This window comes from Bidens hawaiensis, unplaced genomic scaffold (genome assembly GCF_021521415.1).
Source record: "Bidens hawaiensis isolate Kalapana, Puna unplaced genomic scaffold, B.hawaiensis_p1.1 tig00025005_1, whole genome shotgun sequence".
NCBI classification, from domain to species: Eukaryota; Viridiplantae; Streptophyta; class Magnoliopsida; order Asterales; family Asteraceae; genus Bidens; species Bidens hawaiensis.
The window spans coordinates 41,621-69,509 of NW_027493972.1; the positions used below are offsets into that span (position 1 = coordinate 41,621).

At 41.4% G+C, this 27,889-nt stretch overlaps 1 protein-coding gene across 2 annotated transcripts in view; it reads right to left on the reverse strand.

Annotated features, from left to right (window-relative positions):
* Positions 1-2,119: 2,119 nt before the first annotated feature.
* Positions 2,120-27,889, reverse strand: part of LOC143570541 (TMV resistance protein N-like) — a 109,646-nt gene continuing 83,876 nt past the window's right edge. The window contains exons 1-4 of one of the 2 annotated variants that reach the window (XM_077056170.1): positions 5,755-6,831; positions 3,862-4,957; positions 3,475-3,768; positions 2,124-3,380 (exon numbers count right to left, since the gene is read on the reverse strand). In XM_077056170.1, coding sequence (XP_076912285.1) covers positions 2,277-3,380; positions 3,475-3,687 — 1,317 coding nt within the window. In that variant the 5' untranslated portion in view covers positions 3,688-3,768; positions 3,862-4,957; positions 5,755-6,831 and the 3' untranslated portion in view covers positions 2,124-2,276. Of the gene's footprint in view, positions 3,381-3,474; positions 3,769-3,861; positions 4,958-5,754; positions 6,832-27,889 lie in introns of those variants that run through there. The other variant, XM_077056169.1, reaches the window with a different exon arrangement.

Here is a 27,889-nt window from a genome sequence, read left to right on the forward strand (position 1 = left end):
TGTTTTAGAAATAAACTTTTAAAGTATTTTTATGTGGTGACAACATTTGATGTTGTTGTTGCTTAGCGGAGCCGAGCCAAAAAGAACTCAAATATGCTCGAGCTCGGTTTATTTAACTTTCATATAACTCGAGCTTGAACTTAAGCTTGGCTTGTTTTGATCTCTATTTTTAAAGTTCAAGTTCGGCTTGCGAGTAGTTTTTCAATCTTGTGCTCGGCTCATTAACCATTTAAATTAAGTTGAAGTTCAGATAAAAACGCAATGCGACTAAGCCAACGACAACAATAGCATAATCCTACTATGTAGTACATTTGTACAAAGTAAACCACCATGACATTCTATATGTTTATTTAGTGAAACAGAGTGTTACAATGAACTAACCTTTTTCCTATTTATAATGCGTAAGGCATATTTAGTCTTCTGAAAGGGAAATGAAAAATCATGTCCAGTGCTTGTATATTTGATGAATAGTAGAAGTTTTCTAGTTTTCACAATGAATGAATAGATATAAATACAAGTTTTTTTCTTTCAAATAGGCCTCAAAATTTCCTAAAAACAAATATGTTGCAAACACATAATTATTAGCAAAATATAATAATGAGGGAAATAACGAAAACATATTTAAGCTAGACATATTATTTTAGTGCTATTTTGTCAAATTTATAAACTAAATTTGATACTACCACAAAGGAGAAAAAATAAGGTTATTTTACACATATTTAACATTCGTACATACGCAGTTGTTAAATCTACTGCTACCGATATAAGACGGTCGCAAATCAAAGCAAAATCTATATAAAAACTCCGACCGCCTAGGTCACGGTGCAAAAAATTCCAAACCTCTAGCCACCGCAGTTGCAAAAAACTCCGACCGCAAAATAAACAATTGCAAAAACTCCGACCGTCTAGCCATTGAAAATAAACGGTTGCAAAAACCCCGACCGCAAAATAAACGGTTGCAAAAATTCCGACCACCTAGCCACCGAAAATAAATGGTTGCAAAAACTCCGACCGCAAAATAAGCAGTTGCAAAAACTCCGACCGTCTAGCCACCGAAAATAAACGCTCCGGCCACAAAATAAACAAATAAACAATTGCAAAAACTCCGACCGCAAAATAAATGGTTGCAAAAAATCCGACCACCTAGATACCAAAAAGAAACGTTTGCAAAAACTCCGACCGCCTAGCCACCGAAAATAAACGGTTGCAGAAACTTCAACCGCTAAGCTACCGCTACGCTTGATTGGCATTTTCGGTAGCAATTTTGCTAAATCGGCCGCTAACTTTGCTACCATTTTTTTTGGTAGCAAATTTTTTGTGGCAATTGCTCAATTTTCTACTAGTGGTAACCCATTCGAGATGTTTTAAGGGGTCGGATGACAATCTCAACATATCCGACAGCTTCCTCCGTATCTCTCATAAAAATAGTGCAGATGTTGGAGATTTTAGCGGGTCAGTTCGGGTTTAGAATTAGCATCGGGTGTAAAAAAAGGTTGAGGGCAGTTCTCAACTTTACACGAAAGAGACCGAATGACCTAAGATAAACCCGAGCCCAGAACAAAATCCAAGCAGTTCGGTTTGGTATTCGGAACAAAAGGGCCAGTCACCTTTTGCTGGTCACAATCCGAACAACAAATATTGAAAAAGCAGGTGGTGTGCATTCATGATTAAATGTGAACTGATTGCAAGTATAACCTGTAAATATGTTTTTGACAGAATTGATTATTGTTAGTTCAGCACATTCAAAAGTATATTTCGTAATTCGATACAAAATTCTATACAAATTGTCGATAAACATTAAATAAACTACTTCAAATTTACTTGTTTACACAATATAATACTTGTTTAAATTTTCAATATAATATTACGCCTTCACGGTATTGCTTGACAAATCCCTGAATAAAGAGAAAATCTTGATGATAAATACTTTTAAAAAGTTGCAGGCTTAAGTTAAAACTTAGGATCAGATTATTTGTTGTAAACCTGGCAAAACGACGAGGCTGGTCAGGATGAGTCCTTTTAGAAAATAGCATGGGTCAAAACGGGTTATTTTACAAATTAGTCCGAATTATTACAACCCAACAATCTGTTTTTGACAGAATTAATACTGATAAGAAACATACAAGGGTTCGGAAGCTAATTTGTCTATCATCATACTAAACACATGAAAACTGAACAGTCAAAGTCGCTTTATTGTGCAATCAAAACTAAAGAGAGTAACGATTAACAATGTGTTAAAATAACAAATAATATTCTGGGAATTTTGATGTACCTGATTAACATTGTAACGAGATACTCGTGTTGTGACTGATTAAGACCGAGTATCTGTTGCACCACTGTTCTTTCAAAATGGTTGTAAAACCAAACGACTCAAGTTGCTCCCTGGACCCATAAATACGCAGACCTTTCAATTGATAAATGCTCTGCGGAAGACAACTTATGCATGTACCTTCTATATCTAACACCTCCAAACATTCTAAACTCCCAAGTTCATCCGGCAATTTCTTAATATTATCACAAAAGGTGATCTTCAAACGTTTTAAACGTCTCATCTTACATATGCTATTCGGAATATCTAGTAAGGATTCAGAACCCATTATGCGTAAGACCTCTAAACACTCTAATTCACATATATTCTCAGGTAACTGCTCAAGAGCCAAACAAGAATAAAGTTTAAGTGATTTTAGATGTTTTAACATACAAATGTTATCTGGAAGACGTTGAAATTGTTGCCTCCACAAAGATAGCATCTCTAAACTTTCTAACCGCCCCAGATCCTGAGGAATACTTCCTTCAAGCGTAAGCTCTCTTAGGTGTTGTAAGCCACAGATAGTTGCCAAAATGTACTCAAGGTTTTTGCAAACGCACGGCCCAAAAGAAATAAGTTTCTCAAAATTTCCACTCCACGAAGATCTAAGTTCAACATATTTACATGTAAACGTAAACCTTGGCAAACTACGTTTACGATACAGTGGACATAGATCAACGCATTTTACATCTATTTCAAATGTAGCTACAGAATCAAGATAAGCTGAGTCATGCTCTTTGTCAACCCTAAAATATGCAAAATTTAAGCAATGCTCTAATTTAAAGTCGACAAGGTTTTTTAGACATGCCATCGAAGCATTAATTTCTTGAAGAAAAGAGCATCGTTCAAGATATAATTCCCGAAGATGTGGAGTCTTCCCAAGGTTAAGGTTACTCACCTTAGAATGACTTAGGTCGAGGACCTTGAGGCTTAGACATTCAACGGGCATGCGGAGTTCTACAAAGTCTCTACATTCTCTAAGATTTAACATTTCGAGATGTGGAGTCATGCTAATGTCAAAAGTTCTCAACTTTGAATTACTGAGGTCAATGAACTTAAGCTTATTGAGAACCTGTCATAAGGAACAAAAATGGATGATTATTAGGGTAATGACAAAGTATAACATTAAATGCAGTATGCAAAACAACCAATCAACCATTATTTACCTTTCTTTCTCCCCCTACCCAGAGTTCAGATATATTTCCATCACGCATGTCAAGGTTAACAAGCTTATTTGCTTGAAACGTTTCAGGTAAGGACCGAAAAGGGTATCCATGCCAGCATAGAGATTGTAAGGCATCTGGTAAGCATTGGCTAACTTCATCATTTTCTAAATATAAATATCTGCAATCCATGTAAAGTAATCTAAGTTCCTTCATCTTTCTAAGACCATTTATGTTAATGATTTCTCGATCAACATATGTAAAATTTAGTTGTATACTTCGTGTTGCTTTGGTGCCCTGTAAATAATAATAAAAAGTTGTTATGAAAATTTGACATAGAAAATAGAAAACGTTCTGGTTTTCCACCATTCATATAAGCTTGAAACTTACCAATTCATTAACCAATATATCTTTAATTTCCTCTTTAATCCATAATCGACTATGTTTGCTAGGTTAGTTAGGGTGCAAACGCCGAACAATATTCCTGCCCATTTCTTCTATATGGTCATGGATGTCGAAACCGTCTCCATTGGAAATAGTTATTAATGATTTTTGCTCAAGAACTCTTAAACCAATTCGCGCATTAAATCCACAACTTTCAAGTATTCTGATTGTTCTGTATTTCGTTTCACCTTTCAAGATGCATACAACATCTAAGAATATTTCTTTCTGGTCATTTTCTAGACCATTATAGCTTAGTTCCAATTTTTCTAAAGTTTCTTTCAACGGAATATTTTTTAGTCTATTTACGGCATCTACCCATTCAAGTTCACTTCTACCACAAAGATGTGAACCCAAAACTTTGATTGTTAAGGGAAGACCAGCAGCGTAATGTACAACTTTTTCTGATAACTCTTCATACCCGTTAATTGGAATCTCTCTCCCAAATGCATGCCAACTGAAGAGGCAAAGTGCTTCCTGATCCGATAACAGATTGACATCATGAATGTTGTTCACTTTGTGTGCTATCAGCACTTGCTCATCTCTTGTTGTGATGATGATTCTACTTCCTGGCTTAAACCAATTAGGCGTACCTGCTAATGCGGCAAGCTGTTCAATATGATCCACGTCATCTAGAACAACAAGAACCTTTCTACCATGCATCATCTTTTTCATCATATATTTTCCATCATAAACACTGTTTACATCAAGTTTTTGATCATTTAAGACATCTTGAAGGACCTGCTTTTGCAATTCCTTCAAACCAGAGCCTTGTGAACGTTCCTGGACATTCTCAACAAAGCTTTTACTTTCAAAATGAATGGATATATGATCAAAAATAGCTCTGGCCAAAGTCGTCTTTCCACCACCTACCATCCCCCTGATCCCAATCATAAGAACATCATCGGAATCAAGTTCTAGAGATGAAAGCACGTTTAATACCCGGGTCTCCATGCCTACTAACTTGTCATCAACATTCAAGCTGATTAAATGTAGCTTTGGTGAAATGTCTTTAATAATTTTTTCAATGAACTTAGCTTCATGCCTGTGTTTTAAAGAAGATTCAATCAGATTAGTGAAAATCCCAAATGGACAGTGTATATTTCAATTCTATATCAGAGCACCGACATTGGACCCACCTTCTATGAAAGGCACACTACAAAGATAATTATTGAAAATATTTTTTCGTTAATGGAAATCAGACAATCTTGGGAATTTATAGAAGAAGTATTTTTGAATTAGTGATCCTTCATATAATTCACATTATAACTTGAATCATTTTTGTTATCATTTTATTAAGCGAAGCAATATTTGAATAAATGGCGGTTCGGTAAATCTCATGGGTGGCTTTGAGGAGAAATCAAATGATAATTTATTTATTATTTATTAATTAATAAGGTAGTCTTAATTCAGTTTAGTCTTATCCTAAACTCTATTTGTATTAGATACAAATTATGTACTATTTGATTAGGATTAGAACCGTCTGGGTGTATGTCAGTGTACACCCAGACGATTGAGTTTTTAAGTTTGTAATTTATCAATAAAAAAATTGAACCGTTTGTTGGTGTATTGTGGTGTTTGATCAGTAGCTTGTAGCCAAAGGTTTCGTTTGTTCGTTCAAGAAGCAAATGCAGGTTGAAGGTTCGTGTTCTTGTAATCTTGTTTGTGTTGCAGAATCTAGCTCTTCTTCTACTGTTAATCACTAGTGAAACCGGTTCTAAGGTTAACACATTTCTTATTTTTTAAACAGATTTTGAAAAACCCTTATTTTTATTGCCCTGTGCGTATATACTCATGTTTTCAACTAGGAATATGACAATATAAACGAGATGAAGGTATTACCCATCAAAGGTATTCGTCAATTCCTATCCCGCAAGACTGGTTGCCTCTTCCATGGAACGTCTCCATCTTGCAACATCATCTTCACTTTCCTGTTTAACAAATTGCAAAGCTTTCTTAGTATTAACTTCTACAACTATAAAACAAAAATGTTTTCATTTTTTATGTTAACAAATGCAAAATGCAATGATAAAGATACAACATCTTCCAGCATCCTCTTCCTCTTTCGTGTGAACCACTTAAAGAAGGAGAACAGCCCGCTGCCCTTTTAATGTTTGGCAACAAGTTTTGCAAAGGCTTCTCCAACTGCCCCACTTTGGTGGCGGACTTCGGTGGGTTCCACATCATAGAAGACCGGGTAAGCAGTCTGCTCCTGCGTCTTATGGCACTCCATAATCTTTACGAGCTCGTTTAAGCACCATGATGAAGACGCATAGTTCTTGGAAAATATAATGATGTGAATTCTCGAGTCTTCAATGGATCTTACGAGCTGCTCATTGATTCTTTCCCCTTTTTCGATTTTTTCATCATCTTTGTATGTGGTTATGCCTCTATTGCAAAGCGCATGATACAGATGATCAACAAAGGTCTTACGGGTGTCTTCTCCCCTAAAACTTAAGAAAACATCATATTTGAAGCTTTTTTCAAATGATGAAGCTGAAGTAGAAGCCATTGAATGTACGCTTCAAAGCCTTCAAGGATCTTAATAAACCCAAATCTGATTGCAAACAAACTTGTAAGAAATGACAGAATAACTCTTCAAGGGTTGATATTTTAAGTGGAAAAATATGTGCACTAACGTGGAGAGAGTAAAGCCTCTTATTTGGTCTAGAGAAGATAAGATTCATGTTCTTTGTAAGTTGTAATGCCTTTTTGGTGGAGGGAGTTCTAGAGATCATACTTGAATTTAAGCTTAAAGGCGGATAAAACGAAATCTGTATTAACAAAAAAGAGAAAGATTAGTTACACAAATAACACATTAAGTACATCTGGAGGGTAGATGCCTTCAAGAGCTGATATATTCAGTGGAAAATGTTGTGAAGGTACATGTGGAGAGTAAAGGCAACTTTTTTGGTCAAGATAAGATAAGATTCCTTGTCTGCTTTTATAACCAAAAAAGGGAATATAAAGAATTAGTTACACAAGTAAATATGTTAAATAGGCTTGTTACTGTTCAGTTTTCTAAGTAACTCCTGAACAATATAAAAATATATAAATATTTGATGTATTTTAGGAATCATAACAGGGAAACAAAAGCATATATTTAATCTAGGACTATGATTAAAAAACATATACCCTGCCCACTACTTACTTCTTCGTTGACTTGATTTCTTAGCAAAAGTTTAAACACAAATATAACTGTTCCGTTAGTTAGAAGCTTTTGATAATTAGATAAAAGCATTTGCATTATAAAAAAGTGCTCCTGGACTTGATTGATTTTTTTAAAAGTTCAAAAGCTAAAATAGTAAACTCATAATTTTAAATATATATTGTGTAACAGTTAAAAATAATCTGTTTAATTGATTTAAAAATAAATATATAATTGTAGGAAAACCTTAGGGGTCTGCAGGTCAAATGGTCAACTATAAGAGGAACTGATCAAATGGTTTAAATCATGGTTTAAACTACTTGTTTATATATTAGTTGTAAATTTTAGGTGTCTGCAGGTCATTTCTCAAAGTTGTTAGTAAGGTAACAAAAGTACTAGGTTGAGTTATATTGCTTTTTGTTCTCATTGCATATCTTTGATGTATTGTCTATCTTTCAGGTGTCTAATAGCCATGTGTGATTCTGATATTTTATAAATGTTTTAAATATATTGAATGACATTGTTTTGTTGGTAAAGTTGAATATAATCAGCTCATCGCTGCTGGCTGAAATACTTATTGTAATGATTCCTAGGAGAAATTTTAATCTCTGTTAATCTTGACAAGCTCGTCTAAGCACCATGATGAAGATGCATAGTTCTTTGAGAAATTAAACAATGATGTAAAATCTCAAGTCTTCAATGGATGTGATGAGCTGCTCACTGATCCTTTTTCATCTTTGTATGTTTAAAGGATCTGATAATATAAACTAATTGGGAAACCGTTTACGAACTGAAGTGAAACAGAGTTGGAAGAGATGATCAAATAATCCTTTAAGAGCTGATATTTTGAGCGGAAAAATCCGTGCAAAATACATGTAGATAAGTGAAGAAACACAGATCCGATCCCCAATACGGGTCCTGGATCTAATGAGTCCACAGGGTAGCATACGATAACAACCGGCACAATATGAGTATAGCTTCCCAAAGTCCAATGATCGGAACCTGCAAAACAGACACCGTGAGTCTCGTCACGGGAAGGACAAGAGGGGGGGGGGGGGGTCTTCCCGTAACCACCCTCCGGCGTGAGAATCAGTACAGTTCTTCAGAGAAAATACTAAAGTATTAAGAGTAATACTATCAGAGTATATGTGAGTGAATACCTCATGCAGGTTGACAAGGTATTTAGAGCCGAAGGATGTGGGAAGGTGATTGGGCCAGCTGTCCTTTCTAAAAGACCTTAATAACCGTTTGGGCGCGTGTCCCTTTATGATAGGTTGAGCTATACGTCCCATGTGCATGAGTATAACAACCCGGACACGTGTCGCCTTACGATAGGACGGATCAAACCCTGGCCATGTGCACGGTTATAACAACCTGGGCAGGTCTTCCTCATTTATTGGCTAACGGGTCACGTATTCTCCAAGTAATAATCGTGGTTATTCTTCTAGAAGGTAGTTGGTTATTTACAGCTGTCCTGTTGGCATTGCCTTCCGGTCATTCTGGCGAACAAATGTCTTATTCTGCGGATGACTTCTGAGGGTGTCTGGATGCTTCCGCATGTGGTACAAGGGTGTTCTTCCTCTACCATGTCGTGCGGGTGATCCGTATGTTCCGCGGGTGATATATGAGGAGTTCCTCTCCCACCCGCATATGGTACTTAAGGGTATTTGGGTCTTTTTGGTACCCTACCTTTATAAGTCCCCCCAGTCCAGTGTTTCTTCTGCGTGAAGTTTTTATGCGGGTGAAATTTTGGACTTAATGTATTTTGGGGTTTTTGAATATTGTAAGTTGTTGGGATATCTTTGTTGGAAATTGTGGATAATCATGAAAAAGGACAAGTTGACCACTCGCAAGCGCATGAATAGATGATGGGATGTTTATGATGGCTGTCACTGTACCCGACTGTGCAACTTTTTCTCTTTTTTGAATTTCCCGCGTGACGTGGCAATCTTTGATTGGGCAATGACTTTCTCTCTCCACTGTTCATATCCCATCGCATTAATTGCGATTGGTACAAATAGTGGGAGATATCTTATGTTCGAAGTTTTATCGCCTTTGATTTCCGAATATCTTCCTTCTTTTTCTCCCTGAATATTTTGATTAATCACTAAATTTCTTCCAAATCTGTTCATTGTTCTTCATTTCTTTTGCTAAAGCGATGGGATTGACGAAATAGAGATTCAGTGGGATCGATCAGACTTCGAAAGGTTGATCGAGACCTATGGTATTCCACCAGAATGGGAACATGAGTTCCCCTCTGCCGGGTCCATAGCTAGCCTACCACCTCCTGGTAAGATGGTTGTGTATTCCGATTACTTTGTATATGGGAATTTACGTTTTCCCATTACAAAGTTTTCATGAAGGTTTTGAGCGCGTATGGGATACATTTATCCTAGTTACATCCGCGTGCTGTTATGAGAATTCGTCATTACGAATTCGTGTGTACGGCACATGGGATGTCATCTCATCTTGACCGATTTCCTGTTTTCTACCAACTTGCCAACCGCGGCGGTTGGTTCACGTGCCAAGGGCTTTCCGATAGGAGTATCGATTACGAGGTTGAGAAGGGCTCGAAAGATTGGCGCAACAAATTTTTCTGGATATCAGAGGACGTAGTGCCTATTACTATGGTCCGGCGTGCGGCCACTGAAGCACTCCCGGAAGTCGTTACGGCTTCCCACGAGGGTCGTGATTGGTTCCGTGTCTTAATGTCGGAACCGATGCCGACGCGGGCGCTACCATAGGAAGCACTTGTATGGGCAGGCATGAGCCGCCTGTGGCCATCTGAGTTCTTGGAATATGTTTTTCTTGGTTTGGACGAACGTAAGCCACCCTCTTTGATTTTCTCTTGATTGTAACTTTATGATTGATTGTTTTATGTTTTCCCTTTCAGGTCAGGGTTCTATGCTCAACGCTCTTTTCGAGGATAGGGGTTGTACCCGGAAAAGCATCCGTGATGCGGGTGATAAACCCATCCTTGAAAAGACTAAGGACTGATTCCTTTTCCCAACGAAGGTGCGAGCCGAACCCTTAGTTTCGGACACAACCTTTCAATCAGGTGTGTATGTTCTAAACCCTCCTCCCCTTAATGCTCTTACTTCTGATGGTGTGATCGCCATTCTATCATCGAGTGACGATTCCGCATCCCAAGAAGAGGGGAGCTCTGATGACGATGCCTCTGAATTTTTCTATGTCTCACACTTATTGGCAGAGTTGGAGAAAAAGAAGACTTTCTCGTCCTTTCAGGAGAGTGATGCGGGTGCCAGTACCGCGGACGCCGGCGAAGGATCCTCAAAGAAGAAGCGGAGGACTCACCGTCCTAAAAAGCCTCAGTCTAGCCGTGCAGAACGCATGAAGACGGTAACTGGTACGTGTTTCATTGTCTACTTTTTCACTGCTTTAATACGTGTTTAAACGTGGTTTTTGTTTGTGCAGATCCGTCGATTATTGGGGATGATATGTCGGAGACATTGCCATCACCAACCCCGAAGTTTGAGAAACGATCGTCTCCTCCTCGTGAGAGGGAAACTATGAATAGGCCGCCTACCCCTCCGATTGAGACTACCACGGAGGAGCCAAACCTCCAGTCCGGAAATGATAGTTCTTTGGACTATCTTTTTTAGGCTGGGGACGTTGGTGGTTTCCAGAAAAACCTTGCTGTGAATGCAGAGGGTTTTAGGACTAAGGAATCTCCACCTCGCCCTCCTCCACAAATTTTTGCAACTTCTTCTCCTCCACCCATAGGTGGGAGGGGGGGGGGGGGAGGTTCTCATGTTGGACAAGCATCTCGGGGTGTCTGGGAGGCAACAACACAAAGTGCTCCTCAACAGTCCTCCTCGATCCCCGTTTGCCTTGAAACTTCAAGTTCACGTTATTACGGGGACGCGAATCTAGGAGATGAATTTGACCTGTTCGTCCCGCCATGGGATATTATCAATAGGTCTCGGGTTTCCGACCCCGAGACTTGTATGAGTTTTGTCAAACACCGTGTGCCGCCTGCAGAAATGGCGCACCAGCGTGAACATTCCCGCCATGATCTTCACACCGACTTATCTTTTTCCTTGGCTAATACTTTGGCCTGTAGACAGGAAATCTTACGTGAATGGCGTACCATGGGCGGGAAACTAGGTGAAGCTTCTCGAGCTGTCGAGATTGAGAAGAAAGAGGCTGAAGATCATCGCTTGCTAGCCAGTGCAGCCAAGTGGAAACAGACGGACGCAGAGATCGCCCTTAGGGGTGAACAAGATCGAAACGCTGCTGCCCACGCTAAAATTCAAAAGAAAAAAGGAAGACTTGGTGGGAGCCATTGAAGCTAATTCGGCCTTATAAAGCCATGTATCCCGTCAAGGCAACCGAATTCAGGAGCTTAAGGCAGAGCTGAAGTTGCAGAAGGAACAATCTGAGCTTAAAGATAAAAGTGCTGCTGAAATGCAGTCTGCGTATGATTCCTTGCTGCAATCTCAGGCGGAGGCAGAAACTCGCGCCACTGAAGCTTCTGCTGACAATCAAAGGATTGCCAGCGAGATGCGGGAGCTGCGGAGTAGAGCAGAGCGTGCCGAGCAAGATCGCCAATGGTTCCTCACGCGAGGACTTGACTCTGTAAGTTTCTTTCGTTCATTTATCATTACGCATTTAATACTACCGATACTAACGAATCGCTTCTTTGCCTTTGTCAGGTCATTTGTCAAATTAATGGAAGTACTGAGCTTACTGACTGCTTTGCACATTTGATGACTGCCTCCTCCCAGCTTGGACGAGTGAAAGGCTTTAACGAGGGGATGACCTATGCTCAAACTAATCGCTCCTTTGAAGATCATCCGCTTCATGGCCTTGATGTCAAGCAGGAATACGACACGCGGATCAAGGAGTACGATGGCTTGGTGTTTCCTCTACAAAATATGGTCCCGGAGTTTGCCTCAGCCCATGATGGCGTGCAGCAATTGAGGAACTATTTAGATGATGAGTCTGAGGACGCCTCGTCTGAGGACACTCCTCCTGAGGACGCATCTGCTCCTAATCCATATGATAGATTTAATGTTTAAGACTTTGTAATTGTTTCTCCATATTTTTGTAACCGTCTTTTGATTATTTAATGGAAAGAAACTTTTTGTCTTTGTGAATATTATATTATTTGTGTGATAATATCTTTTCAAGATATTTTTGAAATTTGAATTTTTGCAAGTTGGATAATTTTGATGACGTGGCGGAGTGAGGAACTTTAAGGGACAACTGACAAGACGTGTATGACGCCTTTTTAAAGCCTGTTCGCAATTTCTTGAATCTCCCGCCTGACGTGTCAATCATCTAACGGCCCACGTTTTCTCTCTCTTCTGTCAGTCAGTCCGTCACATTTATTGCGATGAGTATAAATAAGTCATTTGTGGTTTCCAATTTAATCTTATCGCTTTCAAACTCTCTCTCTCTCAAACACCCAGATCTTATAGACTTCTTATATACATTCATCTCTGATCAATCATATCATCTTAATGGCAGGTAATAAGAAGAATACTCCGGCTATTCATGAGGTTGTTGTTAATTTGAAGGAGAAAGATTACAACCACGTCATCAACGTATATGGTTTGGCACCGAAGTGGGGACCAGAACGTCCTGCCAACGGTTCAATTGCTACCAATCCTCCGCCAGGGAAGATGGCCGTGTATATTGATTTCTTTACGACGGGGAACTTCCGGCTACCCGTAACGAAATTCATGAGGGCCATCTTGACATCTTATGGTCTTCACTTGTCCCAGATTCATCCCTTCGGGATGTTGCGGGTTTGACACTTTGAGTTCTGCTGTCAGGCCAACGTTATTGAGCCTACAGTTGCCCGGTTTGCCGCTTTCTATAAATTGACGAGCCGGGATGGGTGGTACGGTTGGGCCTCTACCAAGAAGGAGCCCATTGGACTGAGTGGTACCGGAGCCTTTACGAGTGGAAACCCAAATTCTTCTGGGTTCGGGAAGACGCAGTTTTGTTTGCGATGGCTCGTCGCAAAGCGGACGATGTTTCCCCCTCCGTCACATCGACCACCGAAATCAACCTTCCGTGGTATATCACATTGACCAAGACCCCTACGCCACTGCGGGTAATTCATGAGGGGGCGTTGGTGTACGCGAAGATTCAACCTGCCAAGGCTGCTCCATCAAAGAAGCCAAAAAGGCAAAAACCCGCTGATTTGGAAACGCGCCTTCACCGACTTGCTTCAGATGATATCTCTTTGTGTAAGTTTAATGTTTCTCAAATTTTTCTATTGTTACGGATCAAATATAACTTTTTACAGTGGCCCTGAATGATTTCTCTGAAGATGTTTCAGGTCTTAAGAGCTCGACTCCTCCTCTGCCTCCACCATCTCTGCCTCTCAACACTGCCAAAGATCCAATCTTTGTAGCGGATGACTCTACTCTGAAGAATAAGGAAGTTGGTGACACTGGTTTCTTAAATATGTCACCTTCCTTCAATGTTCATCCCTTCAGAGATCAAGGAGGTGTTAGTGCATTCGCCTATGGGCGTCAAACCTCTCCTCCTCCTAATAAGGAAGACTCTTCCCCACATCATCCGCGTTGGTCTTTACGTCGAAATTCGACGCTAAACGACGTGGATGTATGTTTTGAATATCTGCGGGAAAGCCTTCCCGCTGCTGAAAGGGAGCGACAACGTCGCCGTATTCACCAAGAGTTATTAAGCTCAAACTCTTATCATTTGGCGAATACTATTTCCACCAATCGGTAAATATGCCAAGACTGGCTAGCGATGAATGAGGAGTGGGATGACTTAGAGGTCAATTTGGCTGAAGCCAAGAAAGAAGCCCTCGGGGCTATTGATGAGGCTAAAAAGAGCCGTCGCGCGCTGGAAGCAGAGAAAGCTGCTCGTTCTGTCGCTGAGGAAGCCATGGCTATTCTCCAAAAGCAATTGGATGAACAAGCCGAGTTGATAAAGTCTCTTCAGGCTGAATCAGCGGCCAAAGACAAGCGCTTGAATGACCTTGCTGCTAAGAGTCGGGAACAGGTCTTAGAATGCGCGGGTCATAAAATGGAACTTGTTCGGGCTAAGGCGGACAAGAAATGGCTGCTGGCGGAAGGGATCCCCCAGGTAACTGTGTTTTTATATTCTCATGATCACTCGTGAAACACTTGCTTATAGTTTATTAGCCAGGTTATCACTCAAGTCCGGGCGAGTGATGAACTCGGAGATTGTGTCGCCATTCTTCTGAATGCGTCCAAACAAGCTGGCCGTCAAATAGGCTTTCAGGAAGGCTACAAATTTGGTTCAGAATCCAAGCTTCCGGAAGAATATATATTGTATATTGCTGCCGTAATCATTCAGAAAACAAAAGCTTTTGATACTTTGAAGTTTTTTCTTACGGAGCAGATATCTGAGCTTGCGGATAAGGAGGATGGCGTTGAGCAGTTGAAAGCTCTACTTGACGTTGAAGGAGAAGATGAAGAATCTCAAGATGATGCGGAAGATAAAAATGCGGAAGACGAAGACGCAGCATCGTGGATAGAAATTTTTCTTCCTTGTAATTAAGATCTCTTTTTGTAATCCCTTTTGATAAGTAATAAGAAGTTTTGTTATCCGAGACACTTTGTTTTATTCTTCATAATATAAGTGCTTGTAGGATCTTCTTTGTTTGTAAATACAGGATTACAAAATAGTAAGTATTACATATAACTGAAATAAACTTTCCATAGATAAGGCATAAGCCGAATTACAAAAGATGAAATTACATAATTTGTGTGTAGCTAATTAGGCACGCAGGCCAAAAAAGAAAAACGTATTATATGTAACACTTCTTCAATTGGGCCCCATTCCAAGTTCTAGGGATCTAGTCCTGTCCAACTTTTCTAACTTGTAGGCACCTTTAGATAATATTTGTTTAACTTTGTAAGGGCCCTCCCAAGTCGGGGCCAACTTGCCCGGAGGCTCTTGCCCGGAAGCCTCGTTGTTGCGGAAGACAAAATCTCTCGTATCAAACTCACACTTTTGGACCCGCGAGTTATAATATTTTTGCAATTGGCGTTTATAATTGTGCTCGCGGATCGATGCTAGTTCCCTCCTCTCTTCGAGGAGGTCAAGATTCATCCGGATTTCGTGATCATTGTCATCGATCAATAAAACTCTTGCGGATGGAATCCCAATTTCGGCCGGAATCATGGCCTCTGTGCCGTAGGTTAAGCTAAAGGGGGTTTCAGAATTACTAGAATTCTTTTGGGTGCGGAAGGCCCAAAGTACATGGGGCAACTCGTCAACCCAACCCGTCCGTTTAGTTCCTAACCTTGCTTTGATTCCTTCCTTGATTGTCCGGTTGGTTCTCTCAATCTGATGGTCTACGGATGTGAAGATTTGAGAAATATGCAGTTCTTTCAACCATTCCTGTAGCCCACTATCCGTGAATTGAGTGCCATTATCACTTACTAGTTCCAGCGGAAGGCCAAACCGGTAAATTATGAATTCCCAGAGTAATTTCTTAACACTTGTTGCTGTTATGGAAGCAACTGGTTTGGCTTCCACCCACTTCGTGAAGTAGTCGGTCGCTACTATTGAAAAAACTTGACGCGTCCCGGGGCTTCAGGGAAAGGACCCATTGTGTCGATAGCCCATTTCTAGAACGGTCAGGCTGAAGTGACTGGAACAAGCTCTTTCTTTGGTCATAGCGTGTTGGGAACATGGCGTTGGCATGAATCACACTTTCTGATTTCATGCACAGCGTCCAGATGCATTCCTGGCCAGTAATATCCAGCATTCATCAGCTTTGCTACGACCATGCGCGGGCCCGCGTGAAGACCACAGATGCCTTCATGAACTTCTCTGATTAAATAGTTCACGTCTTCGGCATCCACACATCGAAGTAGTGGACCGAGGAAGGAACGTCGGTATAACACACCGTCATGCATCTGATAGTTCAAGGCTTTGTGTTTGATCTTTCGGGCCGCGGTTTTTCCTTCTGGAAGGGCTCCTGATGACAGGTATTCTATGATAGGTGTCATCCAAGATTCCACTCCGGTTTGAATTACCAAAACCTGATGTTGCGGTATAGATGGGCGATCCAATATTTCAATGCGGATGTCCTTAGCGAAGTGTTCAAAGTTCATTGAAGCCAACTTGCTAAGAGCATCTGCTGACTTGTTCTCGCTTCTATTTATGTGGATTACTTTGATGAAGAAAACTGAAGCATCAAATCTTTTGCCTATGACACATATGAAGCCATTACATCATATTTTGCTTCGTACGTGCCATTGATCTGTCCCGCGATTAACATGGAATCCACGCGGGCTTCCAAGTGTTTCACCCCAAGCTTTTTGGCTACCCGCAGGCCTGCCAGGAAAGCTTCATATTCCGCCTCATTGTTAGTACTCTTAAAGTCTAACTTTATGGCGTATGTGAATTCGTGGCCTTCGGGATTGACTAGCCTGAGGCCTGCGCCAGATCCCTCACTGCTTGAAGCCCCGTCCGTGAACAATGACCAAATTTGTCCTTGCTCAGGAGGTGCTTGAGGTTGCTGCTCAATCAAACATTCTTTCTCTTTGTGTTGCGGGACTTCAGTGACGAAATCCGCCAACACCTACCCCTTAATTGCTGGCCTGGGTTTGTATTCTATCGCATGTTCACCCAACTCGATGGCCAACTTCGCTAATCGTCCAGACAATTCCGGCTTACTGAGAACGTTTTTGAGTTTGTACCCGGTTAACACGTTGATAGGGTGCCCCTGAAAATACCTGCGGAGGCGTCGGGCGGCATAGGCTAGTGCTAAGACGAGTTTTTCCAGCGTCTCCGGGTCTGACAATGTTCTGCTGACATAGTAGATCGGTGTTTGAACATTCTTTTTATCCGTCAGGAGGACAACCCCGATAGCAATGTCTTATGCCGATAGGTATAACGTCAAAGGTTCCCCCGCAAAAAAGGTGCTGTCAACGTGGGCAATTCCATCAAACACTTTTTGACCTCCAAGAAAGCTTGTTCCGCTTCTGCAGTCCATTTAAATTGTGCTTTCTTGAGGCGGTTTCTTAATGTTGAGACGAACGGATTGGATTTAGCTGCATGATTCGCCAAAAAGCGATTCGGGGCAACCAATCAACCATTAAGCGTCTGAACATCTCTGAGGGAGGAAGGAGAAGGCATGCGGGCTATAACTTGGACTTTATCTGGGTTAGCTTTGAAGCCCGCACCAGTGATAATTACTCCAAGAAATTTCCCTTCTTCCATTCCAAACGAACATTTGGCTGGATTCAGCTTCATGTTAATACTCCTCAAAGTTTCAAATGTCTCTTCGATGTCCCTCAACATTTGATCCTCCTCGATGCTTTTGATTACAAGATCGTCCATATAGACTTCCAAATTCCGACCAATCTGATTTTTGTATGCTATGTCCATCAATCGTTGATATGTGGCCTCCGCATTCTTCAGTCCGAAAGGCATCATTTTGTAGAAAAAGGTGCCCTGATCAGTACGAAATGTTGTTTTATCCTCATTGCTCGCAGCCATACGGATTTGATGATAACCTTTGTAGGCATCTACAAAGCATTTGAATTTGAATGGGCCTATAACTTCAACCTTGAGATCGATCTCTGGTAACGGATAACAGTCCTTGGGACACACCTTGTTTAAATCCTTGAAATCTATACACATCCGCCATGTCCCATTGCTTTTAGGAACAATAACCGGATTGGCGACCCAAGTCAGATACTAGATTGGACGAATAATTCCAGCCTGTAAGAGGTCTTGAATTTGCTCATTCATTGCTTTTGTTTGTTCCGGACCCATCTTACGCTTTTTCTGGACAATTGGTGTAAACATCGGGTTTACCCTTAATTTGTGTTCCGCAATGCTGTAACATCCTAAAATTTTTTATATTGATAAATAAAAGAAAGTTATGTTTAGTAATTTCACGTTTTAGTTATTTAATGTCGAGTAAGGAACGGGTCTTGGGCTTAGTTATTTTATGAACTCGGCCTGTCTCGACCCGTAGGAAGCCAACCCGAGCCTAACCAAACCCGTAGTATATAAACGAAAGTTCTTGACACTTCCACCATTTTTCACCATCTTCCTTCACTTACACCCACCCAAACACTCTCATTTCTAGAGAGAGAAGCTAGAGAGAGAAAGTTCTCAAATCACAAATCCGAGTCCACAATCTTGTTCCTAATCGTTTTTGGTAAGTCCCTCTCGAAAATCATCCGTTTTCATAACCATTTCGGCCTCAAATCGAGCAAAAACGTAACTTGAGTTTTCGGGTCAAAAACCGCCTTGTTTTGGTGTCAAAATGCAAGCTTTTGTGTTTAAAAGTACTAGGAATCGATAGCCCTTTCAATCCCGAGCATTTCCATGTCAAAAACTTCGATTTTGGGTCAAAAATCTGGAAAATCTGGAAAACCCGTGGGTTTCTCCGTCGCCCAGCTTGAAGGAGTCGAATCAGACTCATTCGATCGAACCAGTCGATCGAATCAGTCCATTCGATCGAATGCGTAGATCGAACAAGTCCAGTCGACCGAATAGGGAAGCAACCGAATGGTCTCCAACTCATTCGATCGAATGAGTTTTGTATTCGATCGAATGAGTGTTGTATTCGATCGAACGTGTTCCTATTCGATCGAACGTGTTCCTGTTTGATCGAACGTGTTCCTATTCGATCGAACGTGTTGTATTCGATCGAACGTGTTCCTATTCGATCGAACGTGTTCCTATTCGATCGAATCAAGCCAGAACCAAGCTGTTTCCAAGTTCGCCTAAGGTTTAACTTCGCCTGAAGCGAAGTTCGTCTATAAAATAAATTAAAAACCTAATGGAAAATGTGTTAAGGCAGTTATCGAAAATAAAATTTTTCCAAGCTGACCTGGCAGCTTAACCCCAGCCAGGGGCTCTGCCCCTTGGACCCCGCTAGGGGCTGCCGCCCCTAGAACCCCGCTGCCAGGGGCGCTGCCCCCGGACCCCCGTTCGTTGTGGGTCATATATAGATAGAAATACAAACGAGTAGCAGTAGTTAATTGATATGTGTAAATATTATACAGTTAGCCGAGCCCAGTTAAAGAAAGGAATTACGATCAACGGCGAGCGTAACAGGATCCAGGTGAGTTTCTAGCCCCATTCCTTGTTATGTTTTCGGGGCTGTGTGCATACTTGATGTGTTGTTAATACATTTATCCAAAGTGATAAGTGTATGCCATAGGTGATATATGTGATATGTATGAATGATTGCTTGATGGTTCGTGAACGATCTTCGGATATTGCACGTACTGTCAGGTTGTAACGTTATAAATATGGCAAGTATGATATGTATGTTTATGTGTATGAACGTAAGAAAGTTAATAAAAGAAGGAAATGACGGTTGTATGGTTATATGGTTACAAAAGGGGTACCGAGCCCTAATAATACTCGAGGTATGATGTATGGTTGTATGGTAACGAAGAGGGAATCGAACCCTACTAATATTCGAAAACATGGGACCAGACCCTAATAATATCTGTGATGTTAGGGACCAGACCCTAATAATATCTGTGATGTTAGGGACCAGACCCTCATAATATCTGTGATGATAGGGACCAGACCCTTATAATATCTGTGATGTTAGGGACCAGACCCTTATAATATCTGTGATGTTAGGGACCAGACCCTTATAATATCTGTGAGGTTATAGGGCGAAAGGCTCTTTAAAACGTATGATTATGAATGTAAAGAAAGTATGTAAGTAAGAAAGAAAGTATGTAAGTAAGAATGAAGGTATGAGTACTTATGTGTGTATGAAAGAAAGTTATGAGGTTAAGTACGTATGTATGTAACAAGGTATTGCATGGTAGTGTATGATTAACTAGAACTCACTCAGCGTAGCTGACTTTTAGTATGCACGCAGGTGAGTAGGTTGAGACAGCTGGCTTGAGTGGAGGACACATGGCAGAAGACTAAAGCCTGGCATCTGAAGATCCGATATGTTTTATAAGTTACGTTTTGATTTTGAAAGACATGAGGAATGTTTAAAGACATGATTATGAATTGATATGTAATGTTTTATGAAAGTTTTATATTCCGCGTAAAGTTTTTAATTAACTCTGATATTTAGAACTGTGTTTATGAGTAAATCCAACACGAAAGTAGGGTTACCGGTAACGGGGCCTTACAAATGCTTCACGGGACACCAGTCATGTCCGCGGGTTGCCATGCGAAGACATCAACATTCTTTGTTAACAACTGTTTCAGAAAGGTCCTCACTATCTCAGCGATAGCAGGTCCGATTATTACAGTTTGTTCTGGGAATTTCTTATTTAGGATCCATTTCTCGGGTTCAGTCCGCCGGGTTTGCTTCGGAATCTTACTTGGCTTAGAGCTTTCTGTCGCGAAGCAATGGCGATTGACGTGAATGATAGCTAATCAGGTACGAGTTGGGATTCCAACCGCGCCGTGTGCTGTAGAAGGATAAGCATTGAAATCTCCAATCTCTTCCCGCCTCAAGATGATGTCGTGTTTCGATGTTGCTGGTAAAACTAAAAATTCGACCTCCTCAGTCCTTGAATGGATTCCGCCGCTTAGAGTGACTGGGAAGGAAATCACCCCTCGCGGATGCATTACCTCCCCTCCAAATCCTGGCACAGGAGCATTAATGGGTTTCAATCTCTCCTTGTCTTCCTCATCAAGTTTCTCAAAGCACTGTTCGTACATGATGTCAGATGTACTACCAGTGTCAAAGAAAACATATTGGGAGCGATAATGACCAAAGAGAGCGGTGATGATCAAGGGGTTCTTGTTACTGGGACCTCCCATGATTCGAGGAAAAATTACTGGCTCATTTTTCCATTCTTCTTCGTCGGACTCTCGTCTTTTTCCCCCAACCTTTCGTCCGCCTTGAATCATGTGAAAGTTTAAGTCCTTGACTTGCCTTTTGGACGGGCCCTGGTTGTCCCGTACGAGAGTTTTACCAGTCCCGGGTTTTCCATCTTTCACCAAGTGTCCAAGTTTCCCGGACTTTACAGTCGCCTCCATCTCGCTTTTTAAAGCATTACATTCGTTCGTGTTGTGACCAATGTCATTATGGAACGAACAATGTTTTTTGGCATCAAGGAATGACCTCCTTGTGAGTGGTTGCGGTTTTCTAAAATTCACATTCTCTGTGGTGAGAATTTCAGCGGGTGTCTTTGAAAGAGGAGTCCAATTGTTGGGACCTTGCTTCTAGGGTCCCGTTTGGTTTTTATTGCCAATAAGAGATATTGCATCGAATGGCTTCGACACTTCCGTGTTCGGTTGAAGTCTTGACCAGATTGGCCCCTTTGCCTATTTATTGGGCCGTGGAGTTTGAAACTCCACTTTCAACTTTTGTTTTGAACTATTATACCCCAATGTTTTTTCAGTTCTGGCAAACAACTTCGCCGTAGTCATGATGTTGTCCCATTCTTGTGGCATTCCATCCCTACCTGTCAATGTGCGGATCAACGCGTCACATCTGACATTCTTGCGGAAGGTACCGCGGAGCATGTCCTTACTGATTCCTCCGATGTTTAGACTTTTGTCGTTGAATCGGGTATTAAAATCTTCCACGGATTCGTTATCTCTACGGATAACGTCCAAATTTTCTGACTGGTCATGAGTATGCTTCTTTTGCTGGCTGAACTGTTGAGAAAAGTTTTTCACCAGATTATCCCAGCTAGAGATTTGACCATCAGGTAACTTTTCAAACCATTCTCGCGCTGCCCCTGTTAGTGTCAATGCGAACATGTGACACCAATAGGGGAGCGTCCATCCGCTCACACCACCTACCGCCACAAAGTTTTGAAGATGATCGCTTGGATCAGTCATTCCATTATATTTACCCACTAATGTAGGTATTTTAGCATTAACGGGGAAAGGTGCCATGGCAATGCTTGTTATGAAATTTGATTTCTCAGAAAAGGCTGCCGGGCGGTACGATTTAGAGAAATCCCTCTCTGCATCACTATGATACTTAGTATGGCGGACTACGTCCCGCGGACGACTGCTTCTTTCCCGCGAACGCATCCTGCTGTCACCAGTGTAAAATCTGACGTCTTCCGAGTGATAAGTTGAATCATAGCTATCATATTCATCTTCGAGGGTGGCATCCGCATGTCCATACAAGGACGAGGGCACAACCTTCGAAGTTCACCAGACTCTTGTTCCATCTGTTGACTATACCGCATCTGACTTCCTCTCACTGTTGGTGGAGGGGAAAGAGATCTCCTGGGAGATTCTTCGTAAGTGCGGGCATGGAAACGTTCATTGCGCACCCTACGCTCATACTCAGCTGCCAATTTCTCTTGCTGGATGCGGAGCCACTCTTCCGGAGACAGTATTTTCCTAGACCTAGAAATATGGCGGTGAGACCTCGCCAGGCCAGAGTCTCCTGAATTGTCCTCCAGACCCGCTACTGATCGAGTTCGGCGAGTTTCTCCCATAATTCTTCCAAGGTCACCCATATTGGAACCTTCTGGTGCCGTAACACGTCTTAAATCAGTGGGAGTTGTCCCAGCTGGCGCTGTGACACGTTCAAGGGTACGAACTCCCGGTGATACATCAGCATTTCGTAACCCCGGATCAATGATACGTGCAAAAACACTTGAAGCAAAACCTTTAGGTGCTTCAGTATTAATGACACGTGAAGTAGGTGAATGAGTTCCCGTCGACCCTTCAGTAAGTCTACTCATACTGAATGAACCAAAAAACCAACGAAAATTAGTGCAGTTCTAACACCAAAATGGATGGCGCCAATGAAGAAACATAGATCCGATCCTCAATACGGGTCCTGGATCTAATGAGTCCACAGGGTAGGATACGATAACAACCGGCACAATATGAGTATAACTTCCCAAAGTCCAATGACCGGAACTTGCAAAACAGACACCGTGAGTCTCGTCACGGGAATGACAAGAGGGGGGGGGGGGTCTTCCCGTAACCACCCTCCGGCGTGAGAAGCAGTACAGTTCTTCAGAGAAAGTACTAAAGTATTTAGAGTAATACTGTCAGAGTATATGTGAGTGAATGTGAATGAATACCTCATGCAGGTTGACAAGGTATTATAGCCAAAGGATGTGGGAAGGTGATTGGGCCAGTTGTCCCTTTCTAGAAGACCTTAATAACTGTTTGGATGCGTGTCCCTTTGTGATAGGTTGAGCTATACGTCCGATGTGCATGAGTATAACAACCCGGACACGTGTTGCCTTACGATAGGATGGATCAAACCCTGGCCATGTGCACGGTTATAACAACCTGGCCAGGTCTCCCTCATTTATTGGCTAACGGGTCACGTATTCTCTATGTAATAATCGTGGTTATTCTTCTAAAAGGTAGTTGGTTATTTACAGCTGTCCTGTTGGCATTGCCTTTCGGTCATTCTGGCGGACAAATGTCTTATCCTGCGGATGACTTCTGAGGGTGTCTGGATGCTTCCGCATGTGGTACAAGGGTGTTCTTCCTCTACCATGTTGTGCGGGTGATCCGTATGTTCCGCGGGTGATATATGAGGAGTTCCTCTCCCACCTGCGGATGGTACTTAAGGGTATTTGGGTATTTTTGGTACCCTACCTCTATAATAAGACACGATTCCTTGTCTGCAATTACAACGAGAAAAATCGGGGGCTAAATAGTTAGCTGCGCATATAACACTTGGTGTTCTATTAAACTAATTTTGTTGAGTTTAAAACAATATGAATTAAAAGAATTTATATTGAACTTTAATACATATTCATATTTCCATTCTCTGGGAAAAAAATCAATCTTCATGAATCTAGGATTCGGTCACACAGTTGCTTGGTATAAAATAACAAAGGCTTGTTCTATTCGATCAAAGGGGTTACAATTAAGAAAAGTAAATAACTTTTTAAATAGCTACACAATTAACGTAAACCGCTACCAACCATCTAAAGACTCGAACTTGATAAACAAGTCTGGCGAACCTATTAAAAAAACTACGTATAACATTCAGATACACCATGTGCCCAAAGAATCCTTCAACCCATGTATAGAACCATGAACTATAGAATTGGTATTAGGTTTCTTTATTCAATAATCAATGTCAAGGCAATTACATGATTAAATAGGACTCTTCTAAATAAGAAAGAGAATCAAACTAATAAAAAAAATGATATTCTAATAAAAACATAATATTCTATATTCCCCTCAAGATGGAGCATCTAAGTTAGCAATGCCAATCTTGCCAAGAAGAAGATGTAGTTGTTGAGCAGAGAGTCCCTTTGTTAGCAAGTCCGCAACTTGCATCTTGCTGCTAATGTTCATAGGAGTAATTTCTTTTGAGGTAACTCGTTCACGGACGAAATAACAATCCATTTCAACATGCTTGGTGCGCTCATGGAAGACGGGGTTGTTGGCAATGTGGCGAGCCGCTTGATTGTCACAGAATAAATGTTGGCAATGATGCGGGGACCTTGAGTTCACGAAGCAACCATCGAACCAATATCTCACTAACTGTAGAGGCCATAGCTCTGTATTCCGCTTCTGCAGAGGAGCGTGAGACAACCGCATGCTTTAAGGTTTTCCAAGAAATAGGTGAACCACCCAATAAAAGGATATACCCGGTGCGTGATCGTCTGGTGTAGGGACAGCCTAACCAGTCAGAGTCACAATAGGCCGTTAGAGTGGGATTTCCTGCACGAGAAAGCAAGATACCTTGACCTGGTGAATTTTTCAAGTACCGAAGAACCCGATGGGCAGCTTCCAAGTGGTTGGTTCTGGGATCAGCCACAAATTGGCTTAAAATGTTAACTGAGTAAGTGATGTCGAGCCTCGTAGCTTAAAGGTACAAGAGTCTCCCAATCATGCGACGGTACTGATTGGCGTCAACCTTTGATTCATTCTCACTTTTGTCTAACTTCAATCCTTGTTTGATTGGAAAGGAACAAGGTTTGCAATTCAAGTTCCCACTATCCTTTAGGATATCCAAAGTGTATTTCCTTTGGCTAAGTACCAACCCTTCATTCGTTCTGGAAACCTCAATACCGAGGAAGTACTTCAATTGACCAAGATCTTTCACACTGAACTCGTTGTCAAGTCTTCCTTTGATTTCTTGAATTTTCTAAAGACAGTTTCCCGTAATGATTACATCATCAACGTATATCAAAACAATCACATGGACATTATTGGCCTCGAACGAGAACAAGCAGTGATCGGCATGCGACTGCTTAAAATTCAAGGTTAAAAGAAACGCGGCGAACTTGTGATACCAGTTACGTGAAGCCTGTTTCAACCCGTATAAGGACTTCCTCAAGCGACAGACTCGAGTCTCATTTTCTTTGGAGAAACTTTGAGGAATCTTCATATAAACTTCTTCGTCCAGATCTCCATGCCAAAAAGTGTTGTTGACGTCGAGTTGGTGGATTATCCAATCTCTCTTGACGGACACAACCAACAAAGTACGAACCGTAACTAACTTGGCTACCGGGGCAAATGTATCATGATAATCAATCCCTTCCAGTTGGGTGAATCCTTTGGCCACAAGACGAGCCTTAAACCTTTCGACCTCACCATTCGGTTTAAACTTGATTTTGTAGACCCATTTCGAATCTATGGCTTTCTTTCCCTTTGGGTGTTCCAAGGTCCAAGTTTCATTTTTCTCCAAGGCTTTAATCTCCTTTTGCATAGCTTCACACCAACGAGGATCCTGTGCAGCTTTTTTAAAATGTTTAGGCTCATCATTTTTATTGATAGCCGACAAGAAAGCCTTGTGATTAGTGGAGAAATTATTGTAGGAAACATAATTAGAGATGGGATAGTCTACCTTGGAGGAACTTTGATTGGATGCGGAAGCCGGGTGTTTGACCGAAGGGGAATTTGCAAGACCAAATCTTTAAAACTTTGATGGTTGATGCTTGGCTCGGTGAGGTCGGCTCTTGGTATGAAGTTCTGGTTCCTCATCAGGAACATTTTGGTCATTATTTTGGTTTGCTTCAATATTTTCTTGATTCACTTCACTAGAGTTTTCTTGTGGGCCATTCGAAACAATTTCTTGGACTTCATCAAAAGCCTCATGGGCTTCACTTTGATCTGATTGGGCCTCGGCAGAACTAGAGCCACCTGGCTGATCTATTGGGGCCGCCTGATCAGGGTCAGGGACAGTGGTTTGGGCCTGGTCTGGACAAGATGGATCCATACTCACATTTGGGTTGGTGCTTTTGATCTCCTTGGAACAGTGACAGTCATGAATTACCACGGGTTCATTTTCAATATTATCATTAATAGTTTTGATGCCCTTGAAGGGAAAATTATCTTCGTGAAATATAACATCCCTGCTAATAATGATCCTTTTAAACTCAAGATCAAGAATCTTATAACCCTTTGTTCCAGTGAGGTATCCGAGAAATACCCCTCGTTTCCCGTCTTCAAACTTATCTCCCTTCGTGTCTGTGTTTTTAAAATAAGCTAGACACCCAAAAACCTTTAGGAAATCGTAGTCAGGTTTGGTTCCCCAAACCATCTCAAAGGGGCTGTTGTTTTTTATAACTTTGGAAGGAAGTCGATTGATTAAATAGGCCGCGGTTAAAATGCATTCCCCCCAAAATCTCTTGGGAACATTCGCACCAATTCTCAAGGAACGGGCAGTATCAAGAAGGTGCCAATGTTTTCTCTCAACGACCCCATTTTGTTGAGGGGTGTGAGGACAAGAGGTTTCCAACAAGATCCCCTTTTCGTTATAAAACTCCAACATATTGTTGGAAGTGAATTCCCCACCGTTGTCACATCTAACCCTCTTGATTGATTTTTCAAAATGTATTTCGACCATCTTGTGGAATTTTTTAGACACTGACTAGCATCACTTTTATGTTTGAGAAGAAATGTCACACCCGGCCCTGAACGGCGGAAACAGCCGGGCGCGTGCGAGTGGGGATTGATAATTAAGCACGGGCCATTGCAAACATTCAAAGTAAGATTTTCATTGCGCATGAAATGTTTAATACAAATACATTACATTGTTTAAAAAATTACATAAAAACATCCAAGTATAAAGACTGTTGAAGATTTCCACGCCATATCCCCTTGCGCGGCGGGAACAACCACGCGCATCGAAGGGATAGAACTAAAATCTTCCAAAAAGCTAGTTTTAGATGTTCAGCGTGAGGTGCTCTAAGTGTGACTCCATGCGCTACCTAGTTATCTCCTGAAAGACACGTAAAACATTTGAATCAGTATAAACTGAGTGAGTTCACAAGTTTTAGTAACTTGATAAATCGTATTGCATCATAGTCTTGGCGAAAATCATATTGAAACACATTTCTGATTTCATGTCTAAAAATATGCTTGATAAACCGTATGAAAACATAGATCTGACAACATATTTCTGATAGAACCGTTCCGCGGGTTACGCGCGAACGTTTCTGGAAAACGTGCTCGTCCATGCAAAGTGGCGCTGCCACTACGAGCTAAAATAATGTAATACCGTCCCGCGGGTTACGGGTGGACATTTCTGAAAAACCGTGCTCGTCTATGCAAAGAGGCGTTGCCCCTACGAGCTAATCAGTAATACCGTCCCGCGGGTTACGCGCGGACGTTGTGCCGGAAAACAAGGCGCTCGTCCATGCAAAGATGTGCGACCCCTACGAGCGGGCTCAATCCCATAGTACTGCCCCATTCTAGGCACTCGTCCATGCAAAGAGGTGCGACCCCTACGAGTGGGTGGATCAAACCAGCAGTCCCTACCCTTAGAGATCCACTGGTAAAGTGATCACTTACTCGAATTCTGGCGCACATACATCGTAAACCATAGATAACCGTTTGCATTGCTCATCATGAAACATAATTTAAACACAATCGTTTGCATAACTTGTAAGTATACCATGATAAATCGTAATTTAAGTACGTGTCCCTTTCCCCGAAAACAGTTTA